Below are 26,864 nucleotides of genomic sequence, written 5' to 3'. Positions count from 1 at the left end.
GGGCGGCGGGAGGCAGCGCGCGCCGCCCGGGCCAGCACCGGCACCGCGGCCACCGCGACGTGGAGGCCGGGGCAAGGAGCACCGGCACCAGCGGCCTGAGGGCGAGACGGGCCGCCGCGCTGGACAACGGCCGCGTGGTAAAACGGGGGCGAACGGGAAACCCTCTAGCGAAGCGGCACTTCGTTTTGAGCCTTCGGGATGGCTGTCGAATTATTTCGCCAAATGTCTGGAGTTTTTGCTAACGCGTAGCGGAAGTTTCCCTCAGCTGTTCAGCCAGAACTGTAACGAGTCCTCAGCTGGCCAGCAGTAACAAGAAGCCTCAGGCAAACGCCCTCTTAAACCATTAAGTTTAGAAGAAAATCGTCTCTTTAAACACTGCCTGAAAGGGTAACTGTAGCAATATACTAAATAAAGCAGAACCATCTACAAACTAACAGTATTTATAGGCTGAAATGAGATGACGACAAAATGCAGTTTGTAATCTCACGTCCTTAGGAAATACAAGGATGGTTTATCCGTGATCTATACTTTAATTCCTGTTACTCCAGTCTCAGGAGAAAAGCCCTGCTCACTGGCAGGGCCACAGCAGCTACAAAGGGCTGCACTTCACTGTATTTTTTGAGTACATAAATATTTGTGTTCAAGCTAGTCTTTGAGATCTCCAAATAGAAAACCTCAGGAAAGGCAATATAAACAGAAGGCAATATAAACTCTGCTTGCAAAGTATAGTGCTGGCTAACAGAGAGACTGCTCTGGGTAAACAAGCGCCAGGCTCCTTCAAAATCCCAGGATAACTGGGAATCCAGTCTATGTAGCAGTCTGGGAAAGCGGAGACTTTGGCTTGTTATTGGGACCGCTTTTGCTAACGATAATGCAGCATTTTCTATACTCAGCTGTGAAACCCGGTCTGAGATAACCGGTCACTCACCTGCCACGCAGAGCAACTGCCATAACAAAATACCCAGTAGTACACTGCTATGGCAAAATCAGCTCCAGTGCCCAAATATACATCGAGTTATCTTGATGTCATTTGCTGAAATGGCAAAAAAAAGCTGCCAGGTAATTGCCCGGTATTTGCTGACTAAGCAACAGGCTGGTTTTAACATTAAATGTCAGTTATTTTAGCACCCCTGGGTTGACAACAGAGCAATCCTCCTGCCGCAAGCAGAAGGAGCAAAGCAAGCTTAGGGGGAAGGCGAGATTCACATTCATGCCTGGTTACTCAGGAACACAAATCACAAAACGGGGAGGGATTGAGATACTTTTTATCAGAGGAGCAGGGACTATGCTCGCTCCTGGTACCCAGAAGAAACATGCAAAATCTTACTATATTTAAAGGGGGGGGGAATCATTTATCTCGGAGGCTTTCAGGTATCTGATGAATACTCAGTGCAGATCAATTAACTGATCATACGCACAACAAAGATGCTTAGTTTTCAGCAGAGATCTCGATCACATAAATGACAGTCTCCTTGGTCTACGCCAATTCACATTTTCCTATTGGACAAAGCATTCCAGAGAATAAACTACCTGATTCTTAGAGGCTGTCCCTAAATTTTCTGCCTGTCTTCAACTATTTCCTCAAGTTGAGCTTCTTTCCATTCTTGTCACTCACAAGCTCCCTTGTCGCCACCAAAACCTTCATTATTCCCAGCTCCCTTTCTGTAGCTTCAGTGACACAAACATTTTTGCTCATTTTTGCTCTTCCTACTTCACACCAGCCTCTTGCTACTCTTCATGTAACTGCAGTCTACTCCTTCCTCACTATTTGCTACTCAGATACAGTCCAAGTATACGCACATGCAACTGTGGTATCTGTGACTTGTCTTCTGTCCAGTCTTCCTATTCCAGTTTAAACAAATCTCTTCCTACTTAATATCTCTTCTTACTTCTGTTTCTCTCCTTGAATGCTTTCCCAGTAGTTTATCTTTTTGTACTTCAAATCCAAACACCTTGTCCTCACTTTACAGTCCTAAATTAATCAGTCAAATTAAGAACATATGGGTCGGTCTCTCTTCTTAGACTCTTACTCCTCCTGAGATTTTTGTCTTGCCTCCTAAATCCTTTCATCTTCCCATTTTTGCTTTGAATATCTCCTCGCTTTTTGGCAGCAAATATTTCATCACAAACTTCCACCTGGAATTTTTGTTCGTCACATCAGTATTCCTCATGCCCTCAAGTTTTGTGATCAGACTATAATCTCTATTGAACACTGTCTCCAAAACACTCACTGTATAAAAGATAAATAAAGAGTTATTCTTCCATTAGAGCAAAAACTGCAGTATATATTGTCAGGTAAAAAACTTTGGCTGATACTCTCATGCTGCTTCTGTAGCCAAGCAATTTCACTCCTGATAATTTATCATCCTCTTCTAGTGCTCGATCCATAGGGGTGTGTTTATGGCATACAATGCCAAAAAGTGAAACACAAGATGAACATTATCTGCCATCAGAATCGTAATAAAAGTAGCATAGCAAAACCATGTGTACAGTATCAAGAAAATCGCAGAAAAAAATTAAACTTTAAATTACTAAAGCACATCTTTATTTTGCAATTAAACAATTAAGATCCACAAGTAAACTATATATATATTTTCAAGTCTGTACCTAGACAACTATTTGTCAACTGAAATTAAATATATCCACAAAATATGCATAACAGCATTTTTTCACATAATAGAATGAAATTTTACTTAAGACTAAAACAAGACTTGTTAAATGTTAATTAGCATATTTATCCTGGGAACTGCTGGTTTTCGGTAGAAGTTAGTGTATCATTTTAATGGCAAGAAATTTCATTTTATCAAAATGAGGACAAATACATAAGGCCCTTTAAAGCATACAGTAGCTGCAGTGACAAAAGCTGAATTTATTTTCACATTGTCCAGTGTTGACCAATTTCAAGTTTCCATCATTTTCAATCAACCACCCTGGCTGTTTAGCCAAGATGTTGTGTTTAGGGTTTGTTTGTTTTTTTCCTCCCCCTCATGTGCTTTTAAACAAATTTATAGGCAAAAGCCTACTTATGGGAAGAACCTTCCCATCCCCCCAACATTAATAAAGATACACAAGAGTTAGTCTAAACAACAAAAGAGCAATTCAACTCTGAGATGATTTACTTCACACTTGCAGTCCGTCATTCAGCAGTATGAAACTGAGATGAAATTTGACAACTGAAAGCCACAGCTGGAAATGCAAATTAATTACCAGAAGTAACTAGCAAAAAATATTGCCACCATCTGATTGTTAATAAGGATCTAAATAATATTCTTCCCTTTGTATTTACACATAGTATAGCACCTGTTACAGAAAAAAAAACCCCAAACCTTACACAAACAGCCCTGCCAAATTGACTGGTTAAAATGGGATCACTGGTAAATGAACCAAACCAAATGGAAAACAAATCTGGATAGACTGGATAAAATAAAACCTTCCTTTTCTTACCTTAATTTTCCTGTAAGATTATTATGGGTTGTTACTGTGGTGCCCCAATGTACTGAGATAATTGCACTGGATCGTTTATAGTCTAGTCTTTGCAGATATATTCTAGTTAAAGAAAACAACAGCTTAATGTAAACTGTTGAACCCTTTCACTCATGTCTTAGGCCCCTGGCCTAGGAGTAAAAGGGTGACAACTTCTTTAAACTTCGTTGTGCATTATCTTTAGTTATCAAAATTGAAATAAGTTAAGTAAAAAAAAAATACTGATTTCCAGGTAATTGATCTAATGTTAAAAATAATTCTTAGCAGAAACATTTACAGTAAACATAGCTAATTTGCAGCTAGCGAAGAGAGATCACAGAGATAAATTTACAAGTACCCTGTAGTTTCTATTTGCACCTTTTTTTTCCTCCCCCCCATGCAAGCTTTATATTCTAAGACATGAAAATTGAGATGATAGAATTATTAATATCTTATTAATATCTGTTTTCTGAAAGTCCCTCAGAAACACATGAACAATAATCCAGAAATGGTTGGAACAACAGAAAGCATTCGTACCAGGGTATAATCTGAATCATCTCTGTACAGAAATCTGTTAAGCATCTCTCTCCAAACCCAATTTATTTTGTCCAATAGTTCAGTCAGTAGTAAGCTTGAGATAAAGTGCTACTATTCAAACATCAAAACACTTCGAAAAAAAATTACCCTTTAAAATGTGTAAGCTTGCTAAATATGAAATAACACAACCAACAAACTGTCAGCCAGTCCGTGAAACCATAGTTCATGCTATAGCAGACCAGAATGATAGCTCTTTTAGTGGCAATTTTTTTTTTTCAAGAGGCTATTGGTTCAAAGAAATCAAAAAGTCGAAATTTTTTAAACTGAAAATTTCAGCATTTTTAAAAAAAGTTATCTCAAATTTTAACCACTGAGCTCTCAATGAGCAAAACATGCCAAAGCCAATAGCCAGAGCTTACGGCTTATGCACCAGTTAAAAACTTGTAGCTGGAGAAGCCCTATGAACTGTAAAGATGCACGGTCGTGGTAGCAACTAGCACAGAGGTAAAATCCAGCGATTAACAAACTGGCAGACTGCTAAACCAAAAAAAACCCCACCAAAACAAAAACAAACAGTTTCAATTTATAACTGCAGTGGGATTAACAGAGACTGGACAGAACAGTTAACACTGAAACAAACAAACCATTTTTCCCTTGTAACAGCTTCCCACTAATTATAACCCCTGCAATTTCATGCAAGATCCACATCTAATCAATGAATATGTTTTTACCAGATTTTGATATTGGATCCTAGCACTAAAAGTAGCAATGGAAAAGAGCTTTTCCAGTCTCAGGACAAAAGGTGGGTACTTAAATTAGCAAATACATCCAGCCAACCGGGGACCTGAGTGTTGAGCTACAAAAAGACTACAAGTGACATTAGAGGACACCATTCCTGTACTTTGTGGAAGTCCAAATATGCAAAATTTTAATTTGGACCATAACCCAATCCCTCCCTTTATCCTGAGGGCTAAGGGTCTTAAAAATTGCCTGCATAGTGGCTCTACAGTCAAAACTACAGCATACGTTATCAGACAATGTGCTTTTGCTTGAAAATTGGTGGATCTGTAGAGTTTTTCATATTCATGCTAATTCCCTGAGCCATCAAACATCACCCACACACCTGCACACACACTGCAGAAGCATAAAAATATCACATAATTCAGCTCCACAGCATACCTGGAGCTCCAGCATCTCTATGCCAGACCTTCCCTACTTCCCATCTCCCTGGGCAGTGCAACTGCAGCAGGTCCGCTGCATTTTGGCCTTTCCACGGGTACTACGAAGCTTTTTGGAAGGTCTCCACGGAAAGTTGCCGGCTACACGGGTTCCATAACAAACTCCTCATGTCCCTTAATCTCCCAGCTGCTTTCTCACCCTTTCTCTAATAGATGGTGTGCCAGACTGTAATCAGATATTCTAGAAGAAGTGTTACTGCTTTATCTATATGGGACATAAGCTTTCAAGATTTAACAGAGAAATGTGGAAGAAACGTCAACTAGCGTGAAACGTAGTGAGGAAAGAAAAAAAAATCAGGCTTTCTCTTCTTCATAACTGGAAGAGAATACATAAAAATGAAATGCATAAAAGCAGTATTTTACTGCTTAAGACTTGCAAGTTATTTAAAATACCAAATGCTTCCAAGTTCAGGATAAATGAATTCTTCAGCTCTCAGTTATCTGGTATATGTAAAGCAGTATTTCTCAAAGTGGCTTGGCTGACAATCTGTAGGTGGTTTATTAAACAATACCTGCATCTTATTTCATACTTAGCAAAAATAAAAAATGCCCCCAAAACACTCAAAGCCCCTGCTAGAGCCCCATGTCTTTCTACTAAAAACAACCTTGAAATCCACTTTAAACAAGAGATGGTAGTGGTAGTTTTCAATCTGAACCTAAAAGGAAAACAAAAGTCTTAACATCAGACATTGGCACAAAATTGTCATAATATTGCTCTTATTTACAATGAAAACTACTTTTTTTTTTTAAACTGGATTTGTATCATGGAAGTGTTACAAACATACTCTTTCCCACACCCACCCAACATTTTTCCTAATCAAATGGTATGAAAATAATTATTCATAAAATCCAACAGTCATAACACCAATCACATATAGGTCTATAGGTCATTATGTCTGAAAGATACATTCATGTTTTGTACAGCATGAAACATACAAAAACTTCCTTAGAAAACTCTTAAGGATGATACAGATCTTCATAACCCAAAGTAAAATATTTAGCAGTTTTGCTTCTTTTTGGCCATATAAAAATATTTTAAAGGCCATTTATACCACAACAGGTAGAAACATTTGAATGAATGATTTATGGTGCAGAAAGGCTTTAATGCTATTCTCTTTCCCAATCAGTTTTTGGTTACCACTATCCTGGCTTTGGAGAAGCCAAAAAGCCACGGAGTCGCTGATGGCCAATTATCTAAGAATAGTAACTTTGTTCCAATTTTTTCCCCAGTGCAACTAGTTAATACACTACAAATCAGCTTGAGTCAGCGCAGTGGAAGATTTTGAAGAGACCTGTTATTCTTGCCTGTGTTTGTAATCAAAAAAAGTAATGACAGACGACCAATAAATATCCCACACTTAATTGTGGTATAAATGGATCTTTTGAACTCAAACTGCTTTGGCAACTTTACATAAGAATATTTAAATATGTGACATACCAACACTATATAATGTTGCTATAAACTCCATTTCTGATTTCCCTCAGAAAAAAAGGGCAAATGCTATTTTCATTTACAACTTGACTATGAAGAAAATTTATTTCAATATAATGGATGAATTATTTTAATTTTTAGACATTAAGTGCTCAGTTTAAAATAACCTTCCAACTAGCCAGCATCTCAGCTAATAATTTCGTCACATGGAAGTTAAAGCTTATACTTTCCTAAAGAAGAATTTTCTTTTGTTGCAAATGGCTTAAAATAAAACTGAGATTAAAGCTACTTTATTACTCTTTTTCAGTTTATCAGATCCAGAGATTCTTGTAAGATTCATTTGTCACTGAGGGATAATATTGATTTAAGCATCAAATCTAGAAATATAAGGAACAGGGCCACAGGCCACCTAATATTATTTTGTTTTCTAAAAATATTTAAAACTCTATCTTCCATTTGGCATTGTGTTTCACAATTATTACTAAGTCATAAGCCAGGATTTCACTTTGCCTGAATCCCTTTTCACTTAATAGTTCATAGCTGATCTCTTTCCAATGTCCATAGAACACAGTATTTTATATAATATAATTCTTCAATAGCTAAAAATTATTTAGCGTAGAACTTTCCATTTTAATTCTATGCTCTATATAGCTTACAACAAAATTTACTGGATAAACATTTTCAGGAAACCAATACAATAAATTAAAACTTTTAAATAGAGGACACAGTCATGTTGTCACAGGGCAGTCAAAGAAGTGACTGATTTTTTTTTTCTTACAGTATATTACACTGGATACCTTGCTTCTGACTTGGTTTCTCCTATACTCAAAAAATATTAAAAACCCGGGAATTTATGTATCTTTAGAATGAGCTCAGATACTGTATCAGACATTTCTTACAAATCTACCTACTTAAATAAGAAGCAACCCACACCAACTGGAACAATTTTGCACAAGCATAACAGAAGGTGATTGGGGTCATTATGGAATTAAAATAAAGTTCTGGGACAACTTCATAGTGTTCTCCTCCCTTCCCCCCACCCAAACAATTAAAAAAAAAAAGGCAGACCTGTACGAACATGGCTTGAAATCAACTATGAGGACTTAAAAAGTAATTGGTTAGCAGATAATGGAATTAAATCACATCTGATTTTAAGTTCAACAACTATCAGTGCTATTAAAGAGTTATGTTCTAATTGAGTAAGACAGCTATTCTCAATATAAGGATAAAACAAAGTATCAGCTTCTAATGACCTACCAGCATTTCATAGTAAGCTGCTAGTAAGTTACTAGTTGGAAGGAATGAAGGAATGTGTCAGATTTTTCACATAATTAGAACACAGCAGCATACAATGCTCATTCATTAAGTTGGCAGAGGTGCTTTTGCTACTGAGAGTAGCACACAGGTACTTGTATAAGGAAAGAGGGAATGGTATTTCCATGACCCCTTGCAGTAACGCATTCCAAGCACCAAGGGCCGTTTTTAAAATCTGAACCCATTAAGATAAATATGACAGGACAATACCACCCCCACAGAATCATGAGTGCCTTTCACTGGATGTACGCTGTAAGTTTCAAGGCACTTAAGGGGTTAAGACGTAATGCATGCACTAGTTCCCATCACGTAATCTTAAGTCACACGAATCAGAATACACCAGTGTATGACACACAAGCTGTGTCAAAGAAATGCTGTTTATTTTTTTTTTTTTTAATTTTTATTGTTATTGTTATTATTTTGTACAAGATGCTGGTAAGAGGGCATTATGCAGCTACTGCTGGGTTAACACCGACGCCAGCTTTCCTCTAACAACCAGCTGGTCTCTAGTAAGGGTGTAGGACAAAGTGTGCTGCATCAGTAGGCAGTGTGTATCTATCTAGTATCGGCAATATTGCTAATGTTGTAAAAAACAAAACAGTGAGAGTCTGTACATAGTAAATAAACCTAGCACTGGAAAAAGACCATGGCTTAGTGTATTTTTTCATTTGTTTTTCATTTTAAGAGACATGGGTGTAAAACAGAGTGAAATAATTCCAAGCCTTGTTTGTAGCAATTCAACCAGAAGCGCAGAATATGGCACTACAATGAAATATCGTAGATTACCCTGAACACAATTAGTTCTTTCAGTTTATGGTTTGTTCGGAGCAAAGCACGAAAATAAAGTCTTCAAACAGATGAAGGTTAGAAGAGTTTCAGAGACTGATTTTGTTTCAACGTAAAGTGCAACAGTGCTGAAGTTTTTCAAAGTTCTTTGTCAATTCTTTGCTGTACTTCACTATCATTTCCTGCAAACAGTATTATGGCACAAAGAATGCTGCCAGTTCATTACAGAGGACAGGATTCCTCAACTGATATCCTAGGTTTTTTTGCTCTTTACTTATGCAGTGATGCTTGTAAAGGTTTAATAAATCCTTCTTCATACACCTTCAAAATAGCTTCACATACAAATCTGTATTGACTCTGAAAAGAAGAGTAGATTCAGTAAGTTGAAAAGAAATGTAATTGAACCATGTCATTTGGAAGCAGAAAAGGCCTCTAAGATGTTCTCATCCCATTCTCTTGACAGGCCAAGAACTGTACTTCAAAGTCAGTTTAGGAAACACAAAACCACCGGAACTTCATATTAGAACATCTTGTTTCTCAACAGAAGAATGGGATGAATGGCACTTTGAAATATATACCAAAAGTCATACCCACAAAACCAGTACTATTATTACAACATCACCTATTTAGTAATTTTCTGCTCTTCATTTCATTGCTGAAGTTTCACTGACCTGAGGTTTCTATACACTTGGATTTCGAAGCTATAGTTTCAAAGCACTTTTTCATATTTAAATTAATTCTGGCATGTTATTGGCACCTCCCTCTCAGAATTTGATAAAAAAGAAAATTGTTTCATGTTTTAAAAAGCCAGAACTCCAGTTTCTTAACATTATATAATGTCTAACTCTGCAATGTATTCAAGTCTAGCACCAGCATACAGAGGCCACTATTATTTTGTTTTAAACAAGTAATAGTTAAAAAACCCAACAATAATCAAATTAGAATATAATGAAAATAAAATGAAATAAAAAGCACTGTTTTGTAAAGCGCCACAATTAACACTGAATACTGCATAATGATGTTTATGCTGGTCAGAAAGCCAGCATGCCTGCCTTTTCAGTGTCGTGGAATATCCCTCTGTATGCAGTAATTAGTGATGTCAGATCTTAAACGGGCACAGTAACAGATTTAGTAATAGAATCATTATTTACTGTATTATTGCATGTATATTAAAATAGTTAAATTCATACATATTTGTGTAAAACACTTATTTTGCCTCCAGTGCTCCCTCAAGGAAACTGAGCTCAACTCTCATAGTACGCACAGCAGACACCCATGCATAGGGCCATCTTGTGGACACCGAGTGAATCTTTCAGGATATACAAAATCAGGAAGAGTGCCAAAGGAGAAATTATAATAGAATCATATGTTTATGAAATCTTAAAAAAAAACCACTTCAAGTCTTTTATTATCCCTTCTCCCTCTGATGCAGTAAACACCTGCGTTTCACTGAAGCTTGAAAATTCTGGTTTCTCTAAGAAAAATGAGAAGACCAGAAGATATTTAGCACGTGCCGTGAAAAAATAGTCAAAACCCTTACCACTGCACCTTCTACCTTTACTAATAAAACTCTCTTCCTCTCTGTGTATGCTAGAGAGGTATGCTATTCATACTGTATAGTCATCACAAACAGCAAGAGCCATCCTTCATTATTTTTCATGTATCATCTTCCTCACTCTTCCTGTGCTAGCTGAATAATACAACTTTTTTTTAGTGGAACATGAATACCAGCCAGCAGCACCGAATGATAGATGACCTAGAAATGGAGGCCCATATGTACTTTTTGTCAGTCTGAATACTCTCTGAAGAACACAAAAGGTTTATTCAAATTTGATTAGAGGAACAGCAGCAGGGACATTAAAATTACTACAATGAGTAACTACCTTCAGGTAATTGTGGGAGAGATTTGATACTGGTTCTAGTGCCTTTTCCCCTTCAAAATACTTCCTCTTCTAAACACTATATACTACGAGTAAAACTATACAACTGATTACTGATTAAAAAAAATAAAAAACCTGGAACTGGTCAAAGCTTGGAACAACCAAGAGTCCAAGCCTTTTTTTTTTTTTTTTTTTTTTTGAAAGACAACACAACTCAATCTTTTGACCCTTTTTAGGTATTTTCTAAAAATGTAAACATAAACTGCTCTCAGAGATATGCAACACCTAACTGACATAAATAACAAGTTTCTAAATCTGTTCTAAAACTTTTACAATGCAGAAATATAATACATTAAAGCAACATCGCAATTATCTCAAAAAACCCCAAACATTATAGATCCAGGAAAAATTCTAGCATCTTAAGATACATCAAATGTGAAGAGAGCACCAAAAGAATCCTGGTAGAAACTCACTTTTTTTAGACTAAATACACTTAAAATTACTTTGATATATCTCGCATCAGACTTAATTACACTGATTTTTAAAAATATTATTTATCTGATTATTTCCCTTTAATTGAGTCACTACAGGGCAGAGTTAAGGCTTGTTTTCATTATAACTAAGGCAACATAAAATCACTGCATTGCATCACTAAAGGTTTTTCTTGCATGTCTTGGACCTTTCTGTGTTTACCTTTCACACTGCTCCCATTCTTAACACCTGGAATCAGGCTCCTGCTTTCTCGACTGAGTAGTTTTTACACTACTGAAAATTGGCCCTTTTTCACATTAATTGCCAGGTATCCCTGAAACAGCTGCTGCTTTTTTCAAGTTTTCTTTGTAGAAATTTAAAAAATTGCTCCTTTCCAATAGCCTTAGCAATTTATTCCTGCCTGGAGCCAAAGCTACAGCTACACTGGGTGAAGGTGACCTCTTTGCAATATGATCAACAGCAAGTATATTAAAAATCCATCTAATAATATGACTAGATAATAGGAAATTACTCTTCTGCAACACAGAACAGCAAGTATGATACTCACAGGTGTTTGGATCATCATGGCTCTTTGATCTCTCATGGTTCTTACAATATCTAATGGATAAACAGGCTGATTGCACTCAATGAGACACATAGCTGTCTCCATAGTGATAAGAACTCCCGTCCGTCCAATCCCAGCACTGAAAACAACAACAAAAAACCCAAAATGGAAAATTAAACAAAGTGTCTGAAATACAGTTCATACTTAAAGACCTTCCTTCTCAAGGAAGAGACTGATTGATCTTTATGATTCGCATGCTATTAGGGCAGGGGTTAGACAGATAGCATCTGTGTCACTGGAAGCCTCCATCCTGCCTGAACAGAGCAAAAAAACAGTGAGTGCAGAGTTGTCAATCCTTTGAAGAGGGAGTGTCTTAACCCAGCCATTCACTTGAGCAGAATTTAGAAACAGATATTTATTCAGATCATGTTATAAACCATACTGATACCTAGGATGATAACAAAACGGAGAGATACCTAGCATACACTGTGTACTTTGTGTCAGTTTGACCATTGCTGGAATGACTGTTACTGGAATGTTGGGCTGATTTGATAAAACCATGTTTATGTTCTTTAAGTGATCCATACCTTCATATTTCAGAATAAGGAATAGAACAATTACTAGAAACCTTTGGAGGATGACAATAATGATAATTTTCTTAGTATTAAAAAGTACAAGAGAGATCTAACTTGTGTAGTTTGAAAAGGAATACGTAATAGCAATCCCTTTCAAGACACGGAAGAACCATAACACATACATCTCGGAATGGCAAAATTGTTAAGAGAGCTTACATGAATAATCTTTAGCTTAAAAATAAAACAAATCTAAAGATTTATCTGCATTGTTTTACATATACATACACTTTTCCACAAGTAGCAATCCTCAAAGACTGAATATTTAACTTTCAACTTGATAATCGGTTTCAAATTCAAATTTTTCATATTCAAGAAAATTATGTTGCACTTTTGAAATAGAAAACCAATGTTTCTCCATATTTGAATACAGGACCAAATCCGTATTTTCAAACACCAGCATTATCTCAACTCATACAACTAGTATTTCAGTCAATAAATGAAAGTGTTTGTTTCTAAATTAGTTAATATAAACATGCCAAACTTTGAAACTTAATTGTTCTGATTTTGAAGCATAACTTCAAATTAAGTCTGGCCAAACTACTACTTTAAATCTTTGCCCAGAAGGTGGCATTAAAGCTACTATATATTTCAGTGATATCATGAGAATTTTATGACAAGACGTAAATGTGCTGGTTATATAAAATTCTTCAGTAGCATTTTATATTTCTAGAATTTATACATACAGAATTTATACGCAGAATGCTTTATCAAATCCAAACAGGAACAGTATCTGTCAAAGAACCTAATGACTCATTTTACAACTTCGAAAGATTCAGAGAAGGGCAACAACCATGATGGAAAGTGTGAGAGTTTCCATATAATAAATATCAGGTAGGCTAGGACTCTTCAGCCTGGAAAAAGAAATCATGGACTGATGGAGGGAAACACTGAGACAGGATATGAAAATCATGAAGGGCATGGACAGGATGGGTGCCTCACCCTCTCATCTAGAACAAGAATTAGAAACTGTTCAACTAAACTAGTAGGAGCCTTGTAAAAATAAAAACAAACACATGAACACAAGCTTGGAAACTAGTGTTTTAAGTAGTTGAACATAACAAAAACCTTTCCAATTTCTTAAGGTTTTTGTTGCTTTAGAATCTCTCTGGGTTTTTTGGTTTTGTTTTTAAACTACTATTGTACAAAAGAAAAGTCTGCTCTACTAGCTACTTGGATTCCCCACACTAAAGCCGGCGGCTTAGTCCTGAAAACAAGTTTCACCATTTTGTTGCACTAAGACGTTAAAAATAGTGTGCATGCACCATATGGAGGAACTCCTGGGCTCCTTCGGCTTGACTCATTAGTGGAATTTGGTTATACTTCCCAACAGCCACCAAGTTAGGCCAATCAAGTAAATTATGCCGAACTGTGATACTCCCTCTCTTTTCTTCTGTGAAACATAAAACTGTTATAAATGTTGGTATTGAAATTATCAGTGTGGAGCTGAACTGATGCCTCATTGAGATGAATGAAACTGTTCATACTCTCCAAAGTTTTTGTTCCAGTGTCTCTGCAGACTTGCACACTTTATATTCTAGAAGTTGTATTTGACTGATATTTTCACTATTTGTTCACAACCATATCAACCAAAAGTACATCAATAATGTTGAGGAACAATATAATTTAAGACAGTGGCATTCTGGTACTGGTTTCTCTAGTTAATAAGATTCACCCTGACCAGCATAAAGAAGAAGAGATGGCAAAGCCAATTAAATACAATTTCTGATACACAAAGTGTTAGAAAGAGAAAACATTTTTCTTTCATCTTCTTCAATAAGAGTCTAGTTTACTTGTAGATTAGATAGTCTTTAAATTTATTTTATCCCGTAAACTTCTCAGCTTTTCTCTGAAACAGGAACAATGCACACCTGACTCAGGAACACTGACTGTCTGGGGAGTATTTGGGAATTTAGAGGTCAAATTTTATTCACAGAACTGCTCACCAAGAATTGGTATAGCACATGTTCATTTGAAGACATTTGTGGCATTATGCATTATTATAGTTTACTAATTAGGTATTTTAAAGGATTAAGACTTGGAAATTTACTATAGGAATGTAGAATGCTATTAAAAACTATTGCACAAAAAAACCAAAAACCCCACATTTCATGTGTACCTAAAAATCTGAGTAACAGAGTTATTTTAATTCATGACAAAAGTAAATTGTTGAGAAAAATGTGTTATCTTAATGTATGTATCAAAATATCACGTAGCCTAAGATTGCAGACTTGAGAGAAAGTGTCTTTTATTTGATCATTGCATATACCACCCACGTTTTCTGCTACAGATTATTTATACAGCTATTCTGGAATTTTGTAGAACTGTCACCATGGGGAAAAGGTTCCTAAGTATCTTTTGCCATTTTCCTGAATTATTATAAAAACTGTTAGCACAAGCATTTAAACTGTAAACAAAACAAACCAAAACCAATGAAATTCCTGAAGAGATCAATGCATGTAGATACTCAAAATTTTGCTTATTGAAATGTGATTATAATTTTAAGTAGTTGTTTAAATGTTGAGTTCTCCTGTCATCCCCCAAAGCAGACACAATTAAATGCTTATTTCAACAACAAAGCACAGAAAAGCTATTTGATGATAAATATTCAGTTTGATGATTTAATAAAGTTGGAAAAAAATGGATACCTGCAATGAACAACAACAGGTTCTTCTCTGCCAGCCCTCTTCTTTCGCACAAGACACACAAAATCTAGGAAATCGCTGGAATCATCAGGAACCCCGTGATCAGGCCATGCTATATACTGGATTTGGGTTAGTTGGCGGCTTTCCTCTTTCTAATCAGAAACACGAAGTTTATTCAAAGGTAATTCAGGTCCCATTAAAAAGAAAAACACCAAAAATAATAATAATAAAAAAAAAATCAATGGTACATTTACAGCAACTTGTACCCACAATAAAAGTGGCTTCAGGCAACTAGCAGCACTTTATTAGTGTTAATCATTGCTCATCCTGGATTTTATCATTACATTTTTTTTTCTTAAAAACAAAAAAAGCAATCCACAAATGTTTACATCTTCAACAGGTTAAAAAAATTACACACCATGTAATAGCAAAGCAGTTCCAGGGATACCAACGATCTATCTGAACACCAGATGTACAAGGTGGTGGTCAAATTTTTAGCAAAACAAATTTAACAGAAAGAGGTACTATCTTACTAGATCAAATGACAGAACCAGGGTAGGGAGGGGAGGGGCAGGACTTTCAGACGTAATAGCTTTCCTTCAGACCCCGTGTGAACAGCAGCATTGTTTTAGCTTTATCTGCACCTCTGAATTTTATCCAGCGTACTATACATAACATGCACAATGACTTTGTTTTCCACTCTCTCCTGCTCCTTGCTCTAATATCACAAACATAATCTGCCTCTGGTTAGTGGAGGGGACAGACCGTACAATCAGTGTAAAAGCAGCATTTCAAAGAACCGGAGTTACCACACTTTAAATAACCTTTAGGCATGGAATCAATTTACAGAGGTTCCACTGCTGATAACAAATGAGCAATTGTCTGAACAGGACACAGGGAAGGAATTTTAACTGCAAACTGACTAAAAGGCAGCTCTATAAAACTGGCATCTCATCTGGTAACCCAAGCAGTGAGAAATGAGTACATGAACTAAATTCCAGATACTCATTTCCAAACACTTCTGAGATTGAAATGCTAGCTGGGGAGGCTCTGGAAACTACATGTGCCCTGAAAATCATGCAATGCATATTCAAGAAGGTCCTTGTTTACACGTAGTCGCCAATCCCAATTCATCTTCCTCTCAGCAGGATTTATCTTCCATCTACCTGCACATATACTCCAAGATGGAATTATTAAGAACTGTTTGCCTCTACAAAGACAGATTTTCAGTTGCAATAATGAAATACCTCTAGTGTCTCATCTTTTGAAAACATCAAGGGAATAACAAGTTTCTCAACTTTTTTAATTACTCTTTTTCTTTGGCCAGGGCATGAAAGACACCAGTAAAGACTTTTAAAACAAATAAATCTTTTCTGTGATTTAAAACCGATATGATTATGGAAACCGAATCTTTGTGATATTTTGCTAGTGAAAGGTTTGTTATCATTCTAAAACCAGAATTTATACTAGGTAAGTACATGGCAATATGCGTAGTTTTCTAAAGGCTTCCAGAAATAAACAGTTCTATTTATGTGGATATGCCACCAAGTTGAGAAGAAAGTCTCATGAAGTAAGTTTTAGCTAGTCTGTGAGGATTCCACAGATTAATACTTAAAAATATATATTATGACTTTACCTCCAGATTAGTCAACGTCATTTCTCGAAAGACATAAGCAGGATTTCCTTCTTCTGAATGGCAGGTAATCTGGAAATTCCCATACGATGAGCTTCCTGATGGCTCTGGCCAGTACTGATGGCATTTAACCTAGGGTCAACACATTTTTAAAGATGCCTGTGTTTAAATTCACAAAGTATTATTTTCATTCTCTTAGTTTCTTATACCTTTGTTCATTAAAGACTATTTTGATCATTTTGTAATCACTATTAATTTACTTACCAAATAGACTGTGTTACCTAATTATTGTTTATAAAACAAGGTATCGCAGAGATCTCCTGGTTCTCTTTTCAAGAGGACACATGCACCAGCTCTTGAGGATAGTTTAACTGAAGATGGATGCCTTTAACTTTCATTACAATTTTTAAAAAAAGTGTATCTATAAATATTCCATCTTAACACTTGAATAACAAAGATGCTGCTTTATAAACATTTCTAACCTCCAAAATCCTAATCTAATCTTCTCAAAGCACATTCGCATGGGAAAAGAACAAATGGAAAAAAAAGCGATAAGCAACAAAAAAGTTGCTAAACTAATGCAGAAGTTAGGGGGATGCAGATGGTGGACTTCAAAGACTCTTGATCAAGTAATCAAATGTGAATGAAAACTTCAAACACTAAGATTTTCAGATATATTGCTTAAACACCTAATTACAGAGGTCATTTCAGCTCAAGTGTACTTTTGTTTTTCCAACCCACCTGGCAATTCTTTAAGAGCAGCCAGATTTGCAGACTTCCTGCTCCACTGAGACATCCCGGCATGCAGTGGGATAGTGATGTCAGTAGCCTCATGATCAGCTTTAGAGCAGGGAGTCTGCCTACGGGTATAAGACAGATAAGTCCTTTTATTTCATTATTAAGCAGCTCTCCGAAGAACTCCACAAATATCATTATTGAAGGGGTGGGGGAACCTCAGAGAACTGCTCTTGCAAGTCTGTTCTTAGCAGATCTGCAAAAAACCCTCAAATTAAAAGGGCACTTGTACTGAAATTCCCTCTAATCATGTTCATTTGGGAGCAGGCAGCATCATGCTAACATTGAGTCACCGAAAAATGCTTTAAAAACACTGCAACTCCCCTTCAATTATTTTAATTATATTTAGAGGCCTGACCTCCCAGCAAATATATGGTTATTAAAAAGTTAGAATATAGACACACAGCTGAACTACAGTCTGAGTTGATCAGAACACCCACAACCTACTATAAATCCATCTTCAAAAGAAATCCTGAATGTGGAGAAATTCCACTAAACTATTATTCCAGACTGTCATTTCTGTCACACACTCAGCTACTGTGAATGGTCCAGACTATAAACCCAGTAACTCTGCAATTACACTGTGTGTATGACCAGATTTGATTGTTTTGCCTGTCTCCAAAGGACAAAGATGCATAATAAACAAAGCTATTAAGGAGAAACCGTAGCTTAAAAAAAAGAAACAAAAGCAAAAAAGTAATTTATAACTCTAAATTTTTTTTACACATTTTTGTATGCAAATGACTTAGAGGACAATGATTCTTTCATAGGATTAAACAAATTTTTGTAGCCACAGAAGAACATTTTATGAAAAATTTTAGATTTCAAGCTTATCAAGGATTCTCTTAAAGACAGCCACCCAGGCATGGGATCTTAACACTACAAAGCTGTGTTAGGCTGCCTTAAAAAACTAATCTCTCTACGTATCAAAGAACTAATCTAAAAAAACTGATGAAACTTCTTGGAGTTCCTTCATTTGAAGTTTAGAGAAAAAAAATCCTACAAAGGTAAATTCTGCTTGCTTTTTACTTTACAATAAAGAATCAAACAAAGAAGCCTAAAAATACTGTAAGAAATAGGTGAAGACTTCAATGTATTTCAGAACTGAACAAAGTTTAAATATTAGCTACATTAACAATATAAGGATGTTTAAAATCTAAGAGTCATCATTGCAACGGAACTAGGAATGCACTGCCCTTATGAAAAAAAAGTCATAGACTCATAGAATAGTTTGGGTTGGAAGGGACCTCTAAAGGTCATCTAGTCCAACCCCCCTGCCGTGGGCAGGGACATCTTCAACTAGATCAGGTTGCTCAGAGCCCCGTCCAGCCTGACCTTGAATGTTTCCAGGGATGGGGCATCCACCACCTCTCTGGGCAACCTGTGCCAGTGCTTCACCACCCTCAGCGTAAAAAATTTCTTCCTTATATCTAGTCTCAATCTACCCCCCTTCAGTTTAAAGCCATTCCCCCTTGTCATATTATATGTCATAACAGTATATTCCTCTAATCTTTTAAAGGCTAATCACCAACAGATTTTTAGAAGGTTATGCAAGTAGTATTTAAGGAATCTTTTACTTACTCTGCCCCGTTCAACTTGAGTCGTTAACATTACAACCATAGATGAGCCTTGTTCCCAAGTCATCTGCCAAAAATCAGGACAAGTGTTCGGTAATGGACCTTGACAAGCAATGTACTGGTTTATTATTGTGGAAGAAGGGATTTCCATCTAAGAGAAGACAAAGTCATTATTTTAATTCGTACAGCAAATGTAAGTCAGGCATCAGATATTTAGTATTTAGTAACTAATACATTAAAAAAGCATCAACTACATTAATTCTATTTATTATAAGTTAGTAAATATGGATTGGCACAGATAAAAATTCTTCAAAGTGTTTCACACATAAAATTATTACAAAGATCCAAGTACACTTCACATATTAACTGACAGTTATGTAGTTGCCATAATCAAGATTAATGGTCAAAAAAAGAAATGACAGACCAGCTGGCAAATAATTCAGGTGCAAACATTTCGTGCTCTGTGGGTTTCTGACACTAGCTTTTATAATACTAATCTTGGAATTTAACTTAATCTTAATTTTTTGCTCCTGAAAGGAAAAGTAGGTAGCCATAATTTTGTTGTTACTGACAATGGGGAAAAAAAAAAACAACAAAAAAACCAAAAAGAGATGTAAAAGAAAGTGCTGCCAGATTAAACTTTACTGATGTTGAACACTACTGCCACATTAGTAATCAGAAAAGAAGAATGAATTCCTCTGATAGAGGGCTAGCTCCTCTTAGCATTTTTTCTTTTTCTTGGTTTCATTTATAAAAACGCCCGCACAAAGCATTAGCAAATAAGTATATTTACAGTAAATTTCAAACCATCTGACTACAGGTTTATCAGCCATTCTAGTCTGAACTAGATTTATGAAAATGTTTTTTTTTTTTTAATCAACTTCTCCATTGAAAAACCGCAAAACTACTTACTGTCAGAAGCTCTTTTGAAAAATACTACTCACATTTATATAATTTGCATTGATGTAATCTTCATTACTTTTTAAAATAACCCGTGTAGCATCATCTGAAAAAATTTTAGAAAGATGTTACTTATTTACTAACCACAGTAAAATACTTTTAGAACACATATACAAACACACATACTTACAAGGCGAAATGTCTCTGTATCTATTTTTGGAAATGTTTTGAGGTAATCTGGCACAAGACATTGTCATTCCAGGCTTTTTCCTATACTACTTTTTAAAATAACCCGTGTAGCATCATCTGAAAAAATTTTAGAAAGATGTTACTTATTTACTAACCACAGTAAAATACTTTTAGAACACATATACAAACACACATACTTACAAGGCGAAATGTCTCTGTATCTATTTTTGGAAATGTTTTGAGGTAATCTGGCACAAGACATTGTCATTCCAGGCTTTTTCCTATACAGTTGCTAAAAGAGAAAACCAATGGTGAGACCATAATAGATGCAAAAGACCCGTTAGTATATTATTTGTTTAGAGGTACTTTTTAGAACATAAACTACTGAGCAACAGTAGCTTCAACACACATGAAAATACTTTTCAAAAAAAAGCACTACAAATTTAGTTATGCTGTGGGATCACTGAAAATAATCAAGATGTCGTCACAATTTGTTTAAAGACAAACAGAACATTAAATTTCAAGCTTCCATAAGAACACTGATCCAGAGAAAAGTCAATATTGTATACTGGTAAGGGAATTGACTGATGCTGACATTCCACATGGTGATTTGGGGCAAGCAGATTGTGTTGTGTATAGGCATCTACCTACATTGCAGTTGTTTCACTTTTTTTTTTTTTTTTTTTACCAGATGTCCTTCCGCATTTCAATGACTGTAGAGCGCATCCTGGGCTACCTCGTGCTTTTCCTGCACAAAATCTCCTTTGAGAGGTTCCTGCTCTCTTATGCCTTAGCCACGCACTGCCACAACCCTTGTGCTGCAAACAATACCGATTAAATGATCCAGGTTCAATCAAAAGCACTTTAAAAACTTTTAAACATTGAACCTGTTTGGGAGACTGAAAATGTATGGTTAAGGAGGGATTTTAAATCACTTGAGAAAATCTCTTCTTTCTATATATAAAAGTAAATTTTACCAAAGCTCTTATAGAATAGTATATAAATATATTTTATAAATATACGTTGTAATACATAATGCTAAGTCTCCATTTGGTCAGTAATTCACAGAATTCACACTGCTGTGTTTTACAAACCTACTGCGCTTCCTGCTTTAAGTCTTTTGATCTCATGCATTAAAGATGGAATATCATCAAGGCACAAGTCAGTGGTAAAGAAAGACTACAGCTATCAGCAGCTTAGGACCCCACAGGAAGTGCACTGTTCTTTTGAAATATGTCATAAAAAAAAAATCAACTATTTATAAAAGACATTGTTACATTAACCCTTAAGATTAGGGTTATATTTTCCATTGGTAATTTTACCTTCCCTCATTGAGATTGTCCATAAAATGTCAACAGCTCATCTGTCATTCAGTTTCAACAGTAACTTAGATATAGAATGAAGGTCTGAGTACAGAACACGTATTTTGGTATACATTTTTCAATCTTCATCTCTGTGAAAGTATTTTATTAGCACAGGTCCCTGATAATCACAAAAAGCTGTAAGTAATCAATAAAGCTATTTATAACAAACAACACTAAAAACTAGTATTGGGATTATTCTATGCCATAAGTTTGCACACACAATACAGGATTGGATTTTTTTTGTTATTTTTCTTTTGAGAGTGTAAGACAATAGTTTTGCCAAAAGATGCTGACTCTACTGAAATTTAACTGAAATCTGCTCTGCTTAAAATAATTACTATCCCAAAAGACTTGGAACTTACACACAGCTACAGGCGACACTGTACTCACATCAAACTGAGCCAAAACAGTTCCAGTGATAAGCCCCTCTGCTAGCTGAATCATGGATTCCCTCAGAGCATTATCATCTTGATGGACACTATCAAGTGGAGATTTCTCGGGGATGTACTGGAAGTCAGGCTCGCTCTCCAGCTTCTCTTCCACAACATCATAGACAGCTATAACAAATAAAGGTATGAACACTCTGACTGAACATGCTGTTTGGCAAGTAAAATTAATTCTAAGTCATTTATTCAAAACAGCAAAAAAGACAAGTGTTTCTCCTGTAGAAAAATCCACATTTATTAACACACTGATTTTAGTCCCCATCAGCAAGGCCAAGTAGCCTTTACTGATCATTATAATCCATGACAAAACTATTTTCTTTGGTTTAATAGTAATTTTAAGCGAAAGCACATCACTGACTGCTAAAATTTTGATCAAAACTCACGTTATACCCTACCTTGTCTGATGTAACTCCCTAATCTCAGATTCTCACATCGTGCCTCCGAAGTCATTATGGTTGCATTTACATTTTTACTTTTAATTCACTTTGAATTGATTTTAGGCTTCAGTAATTAGGGCAAGATGTGCAGACCACTTGAGAAAATGGCATTAATATATGCCATTATAATGCTATCAATGCTGTAAGCGTGCCCTGCCTATAAATAAACTGAAAAATAATATGCATCTTCTACTACACATAACAGACATATGCTGTTCGAAAGCCTGTTTTTAAATGATATCCCATGACCATAAAGGAAGAAACTGGCAACTCCTACAACTCAAATGTTTTTATCCAGAATACAGAGCTAATCAACACACAAGGGGAAACTCTTTTAGTAAATTTCTAAACAAAGCTAACGATTTTATCTGAAAAAGAAAGTAAGCACACAAAAACTGCAAGAGAACTTACACACAGAATGAGAACACAAGTAAGTGGGCAGTGCAAATAGGTGAATAACGGAAAAATTGTTTATGAGGTGGCTGAGGTACTCTCCTAAAGTAATTTCAATTATTCCAATTAAACATCATTATTTTTCATTTTGCTTTTTCCTCTGCAACTGTATTATAATTGGGATGTGCAGCAGAATTAAATCCAGTGACCATCTGCTGGCAGTGCTCCAACAGTGTATTTCATGAATATACTGCACAAGCTGTTATTTAGACTGCATTTTTAGCACTTTCTTCTGTTAAGCCTTCTCAAGTAGAAACGTTACCAGTCATTCTAGATTGTTTTAAAAACATATGGAAGGATTTTGCATATATCGACCTCCAAAGTCATCCAAACACTGGGTGTTTGGTGACGGGTTTTTTGTTTGTTTGTGTTTGGTTTTTATTTTCCTTAAGAGAATAACAGCAACCTCAGAAACTACATTCAATATCCACATAGCTTTCTGGACATTTTATCAATGAGAGTGAGACCAAAATTTAAATTAGCTCTCTGTTAGAAATATTTGATCTCTGACTTTCCTATTAATTTTCAACACTTAGTTATGCACAGCTCCTTAGAGTATGGGATCGATCAAGGTTTGTACAATACATTGTGTTGTTGCAATTCCTTTTCAAGGAAGGGAGTTCTTTCTTACAAAGATGTTAAGCATTCCATCTCACCACACAAAATGATTAGAATATGAAAGCAAGGTGTGGATTTTTTTTATTATTACATACAAATCACTCACCATTGGGTCGAACTAGGAGCACAAGTTCCCCTGAGTGTCTCTCACAGCTAGCTTTAATAAACATAACAACTTGATCATGGGTATGTTCTGCTATATCCCTGCCGTTAATCAGTACAACCTGGTCCCCTTCATTCAAACGAGGGACACAGAGATCAGCCTGCAAGGTGAGGGGGGAAAAAAATAAATCTGTAAAACAAGCCATTTCCAGTTTCTCACCTTAAAATAGCAACTTAAAGTAACTATACTTGGGGACTTGAATCCTAACAGCCTAGTTGCTATAGTTGCCGCGCTGTATTCAAATGATAAATTTAAGTGTTACACAATACATAAGACAGTGCCATTCACATGAACAAATCAATTTGCAGCTGGGAGGTGACTGTAATTGTAACATGTCTTTCAGCAGCTGTTACTCCACTCCTCTGGTTGAAGTAGAAAGCTCCTCTGAATCACATTTTGTATAGGCAATTAAAAAGCAGGATGTTTTTATCTTTGAAGGGAACGGAGTAACATGGCAAAGCCTTGTTCAAATCAATTTCACAGGCTTAAACACTTCAGGTGTGAAATATCACAACTGTAATGGCAAGAGTAAGACAAGGACCGAAGACAATGCACAAATGCCAGTAATCCCAAAGAGAGGAATAAGGTAATAAGAAAATCATTATTATAATCATGGTCTAAACATCATTGCAGAAAAGAAAGAGCACGTGCCATCACCAAATATCTTCTCCTCCTCCTAGACAGAGGACGTTTACAGCATTCAGCCAAAATTATTTATGTTATGTTATTAAATATTTCAGAGATAGTAATTAACAGGGACAAGAACAATGCTCTTGGCAAACGTTTTAATAGTTTCAAATAGTTTAAAAAAAAAATTTTTAAAAAAAAAAAAGAAGAAAGCTGTACTTCTTAAATGTTAGCAAATAAATGGTTCACTCTAAAAGGTATAAACAGAGCTGACTCCAGTCAGCTGAATACCAGGTCAGTATTTTTGGCAATCAACTGACAAAATATTGTGCCTACTTTGAAGACACTATTGATAGTCACTAAATACCAGTAAGAACAGACAATCAGACCTGATGAATGATTCATGATGTCTGATTTTAATCTAAATCTTGGCTTTATTCAGCTACATCTGTCACTAAAATAAGAGAGATTTGCTATTTTAGTTATTTTTAACATATTAAAACACTCTTTCAATATATAATTTATGTGAAATTATATGAATGCCTGTATTTAAAAAAAGTAGTAAAGTAAACATATTTTTAGGATGACATAGCTCAAGAAACAGTGCATACTGAACAGCTGTAACTCCCTGTAATTTTCAGGAATTAAATTTTGTTTCAGTAAGAAAAAATGTTTTTGAGGATTGAAGAACTTTTTAAAATGTTATGTAGCCCCATCAAATTCTTACTGCAAATAATTTGCTTTGTTAGTATAATGGTATAGCACAAACTAATTTTCACAGGCAGCTATGAAATAATTTACAGTTTTTAATACATACTTCAAGATACACAGATATTGCTACCAGGTTTGTTTTTTTGATAACTTACAGGTGTTCCTGGAGCTACCCTGGACACTATTACTGGCATCTTCTGATCGTATCCCCCCTTTAAAAAGAAATTAAATTAGTAATAAATCACAAATATCAGAAAATAATCTTAATAGACCTGAAGGGAATAGATGTACTGTTACCTTTACATTGAAGCCAAACCTTCCATTTTCATCTGGTTTCATTCTGATCATAACAAGATTGTCATGGGGGACACCACCATTGGGCTAGTAAACAAAAATTATATTATATTAATAAATATTTTGTTCATAGTTAGACTTTGAGGATATTGTATGTAGTAATTTTGCAGTTTCCTCATCAAGTAATTGCTCCTGGACACTCGAGAAAACATCAAGTAACAGTGCAAACGTCTTATCTTGAGTTCTGCATAGAAGGGAAAAGTTACACATTTAAAGGTCCTGGACATAACTAAGTTAAAAGTGTGTTCTGTCAAAGCAAGCTCAAAGTAAGAAACAGCATTAGAAAAGACTAATTGGCTTCAAGCAGTCTTAAGAAAACACAGTTTACTAAATGGAAACTCCTTAAATTCATTTTAATTAAGACCGCAGTGAAAAGCGTGCAGGAAGAATGTAATATGATGAAAAATAAGGTAATTGAAGGTATACTTCTGTTTCTATTAACAGCAATATGATGGTAGTAAGCAAGAACAAGTTTGGCAACAAAATCTCGGTTGCATAGCCGCTATTCCATTTCCAATGTAGTGGAGTATGAGGTTCTTTCTCTCTGGTTTCATTCTGATCACAGCAACACTGCTAAAGGAACTACCAATAAACTGGGGAATACTAGATACTTTTTTAATCTGGAAAAATCCATTTAGTGCCATTGAAGTGATTTTTAGTTTGTTCCCATCAATATTTATTTCACAGACTGAACATTAGCTCGTATTTCTATAGTTTCTATGGTGAGGATGCAAAGTATTATTAAAGAAGTTTGTTTCAAGGAAGTTTTCAATGTTACCAACTACAGCCAAAGCATGACTCATTCACAAAGGAAGAAAACAAAAAGACTTATTAAAGCAAACATTTCTATATGTAAGAAAGTTCAAAACCTGCAGGTTCAATAGGTAAAAGAAGTCTGCTCAACTTGGCTCAGAAAGTTAACTCAATTCCAGGTGTTTTAAGCTCCTGGTTAAAACAAAACACACACACCCCCCCCCCCCCCCCCCCCCCCCGAGTAATGAAAAGATGAAAAATTTGGGGAAGGAGAGGAACGTAACAGCATAAGATATGCTAATGAGAAGGAAGGGTGCTTAGGAAGCCTGATCATATGCAAATCATTTTAGCCTATGTTCACTGGCACAGGAGACCAGGCTCAGGTTCCTGGGCAGAATGAACAATAACCAAATGCTCATCTACAGCATTTGGCAACATTTGTGTCATTGCATTCCCCAGGCAAAAAGGGAATAATAATTTCCTGCTTTAACAGGCTATTTTGAGCAGCAGTTTATAATGAAAAACCTGAAGAGAGCACTGTATATCATCATTAACCTGTTTGACTGAAGGGACTCCTGGCCATGCCTGTTTTCAAAAACTTCTGGACATTCTCAGACTGCTTACTTAGGGATTGCAGATGGAGTCAAAAGTTGTCATTTCCCTATCTGTCCTACTACCTTTCTAAATAGACTCTCCATACATAGAATCATAGCATCGTTAAGGTTGGAAAAGACCTCTAAGATCATCAAGTCCAACCGTCAACCCAACACCTCCATGTCCACTAAACCATGTCCCTAAGTGCCTCATCTACACGTCTTTAAATACCCTCCAGGGATGGTGACTCAACCACTTCCCTGGGCAGCCTGTTCCAATGTTTAACCA

At 35.9% G+C, this 26,864-nt stretch overlaps 1 protein-coding gene across 2 annotated transcripts in view; it reads right to left on the bottom strand.

Annotated features, from left to right (window-relative positions):
- Positions 1-2,522: 2,522 nt before the first annotated feature.
- The window catches only part of PTPN4 (protein tyrosine phosphatase, non-receptor type 4), a 77,825-nt gene continuing 53,483 nt past the window's right edge, over positions 2,523-26,864 (bottom strand). For both annotated transcript variants that reach the window (XM_009274979.2, XM_009274978.2), the window contains 11 exons: positions 25,173-25,256; positions 25,031-25,087; positions 23,481-23,637; positions 21,811-21,977; positions 20,258-20,348; positions 19,912-19,973; positions 18,972-19,118; positions 16,599-16,727; positions 14,966-15,114; positions 11,689-11,824; positions 2,523-9,126 (listed from right to left, as the gene is read on the bottom strand). In XM_009274979.2, the coding sequence (XP_009273254.1) occupies positions 9,040-9,126; positions 11,689-11,824; positions 14,966-15,114; positions 16,599-16,727; positions 18,972-19,118; positions 19,912-19,973; positions 20,258-20,348; positions 21,811-21,977; positions 23,481-23,637; positions 25,031-25,087; positions 25,173-25,256 (1,266 nt within the window). In that variant the 3' untranslated portion in view covers positions 2,523-9,039. The remainder of the gene's footprint in view (positions 9,127-11,688; positions 11,825-14,965; positions 15,115-16,598; positions 16,728-18,971; positions 19,119-19,911; positions 19,974-20,257; positions 20,349-21,810; positions 21,978-23,480; positions 23,638-25,030; positions 25,088-25,172; positions 25,257-26,864) is intronic.

The sequence above is a fragment of the Aptenodytes forsteri genome, unplaced genomic scaffold, assembly GCF_000699145.1.
Source record: "Aptenodytes forsteri isolate BGI_AS27 unplaced genomic scaffold, ASM69914v1 Scaffold255, whole genome shotgun sequence".
In the NCBI taxonomy this organism is placed as follows: domain Eukaryota; kingdom Metazoa; phylum Chordata; class Aves; order Sphenisciformes; family Spheniscidae; genus Aptenodytes; species Aptenodytes forsteri.
The sequence above is the reverse complement of the archived record's forward strand: the minus strand, read 5'-3'. Positions and strand labels throughout refer to the sequence as shown.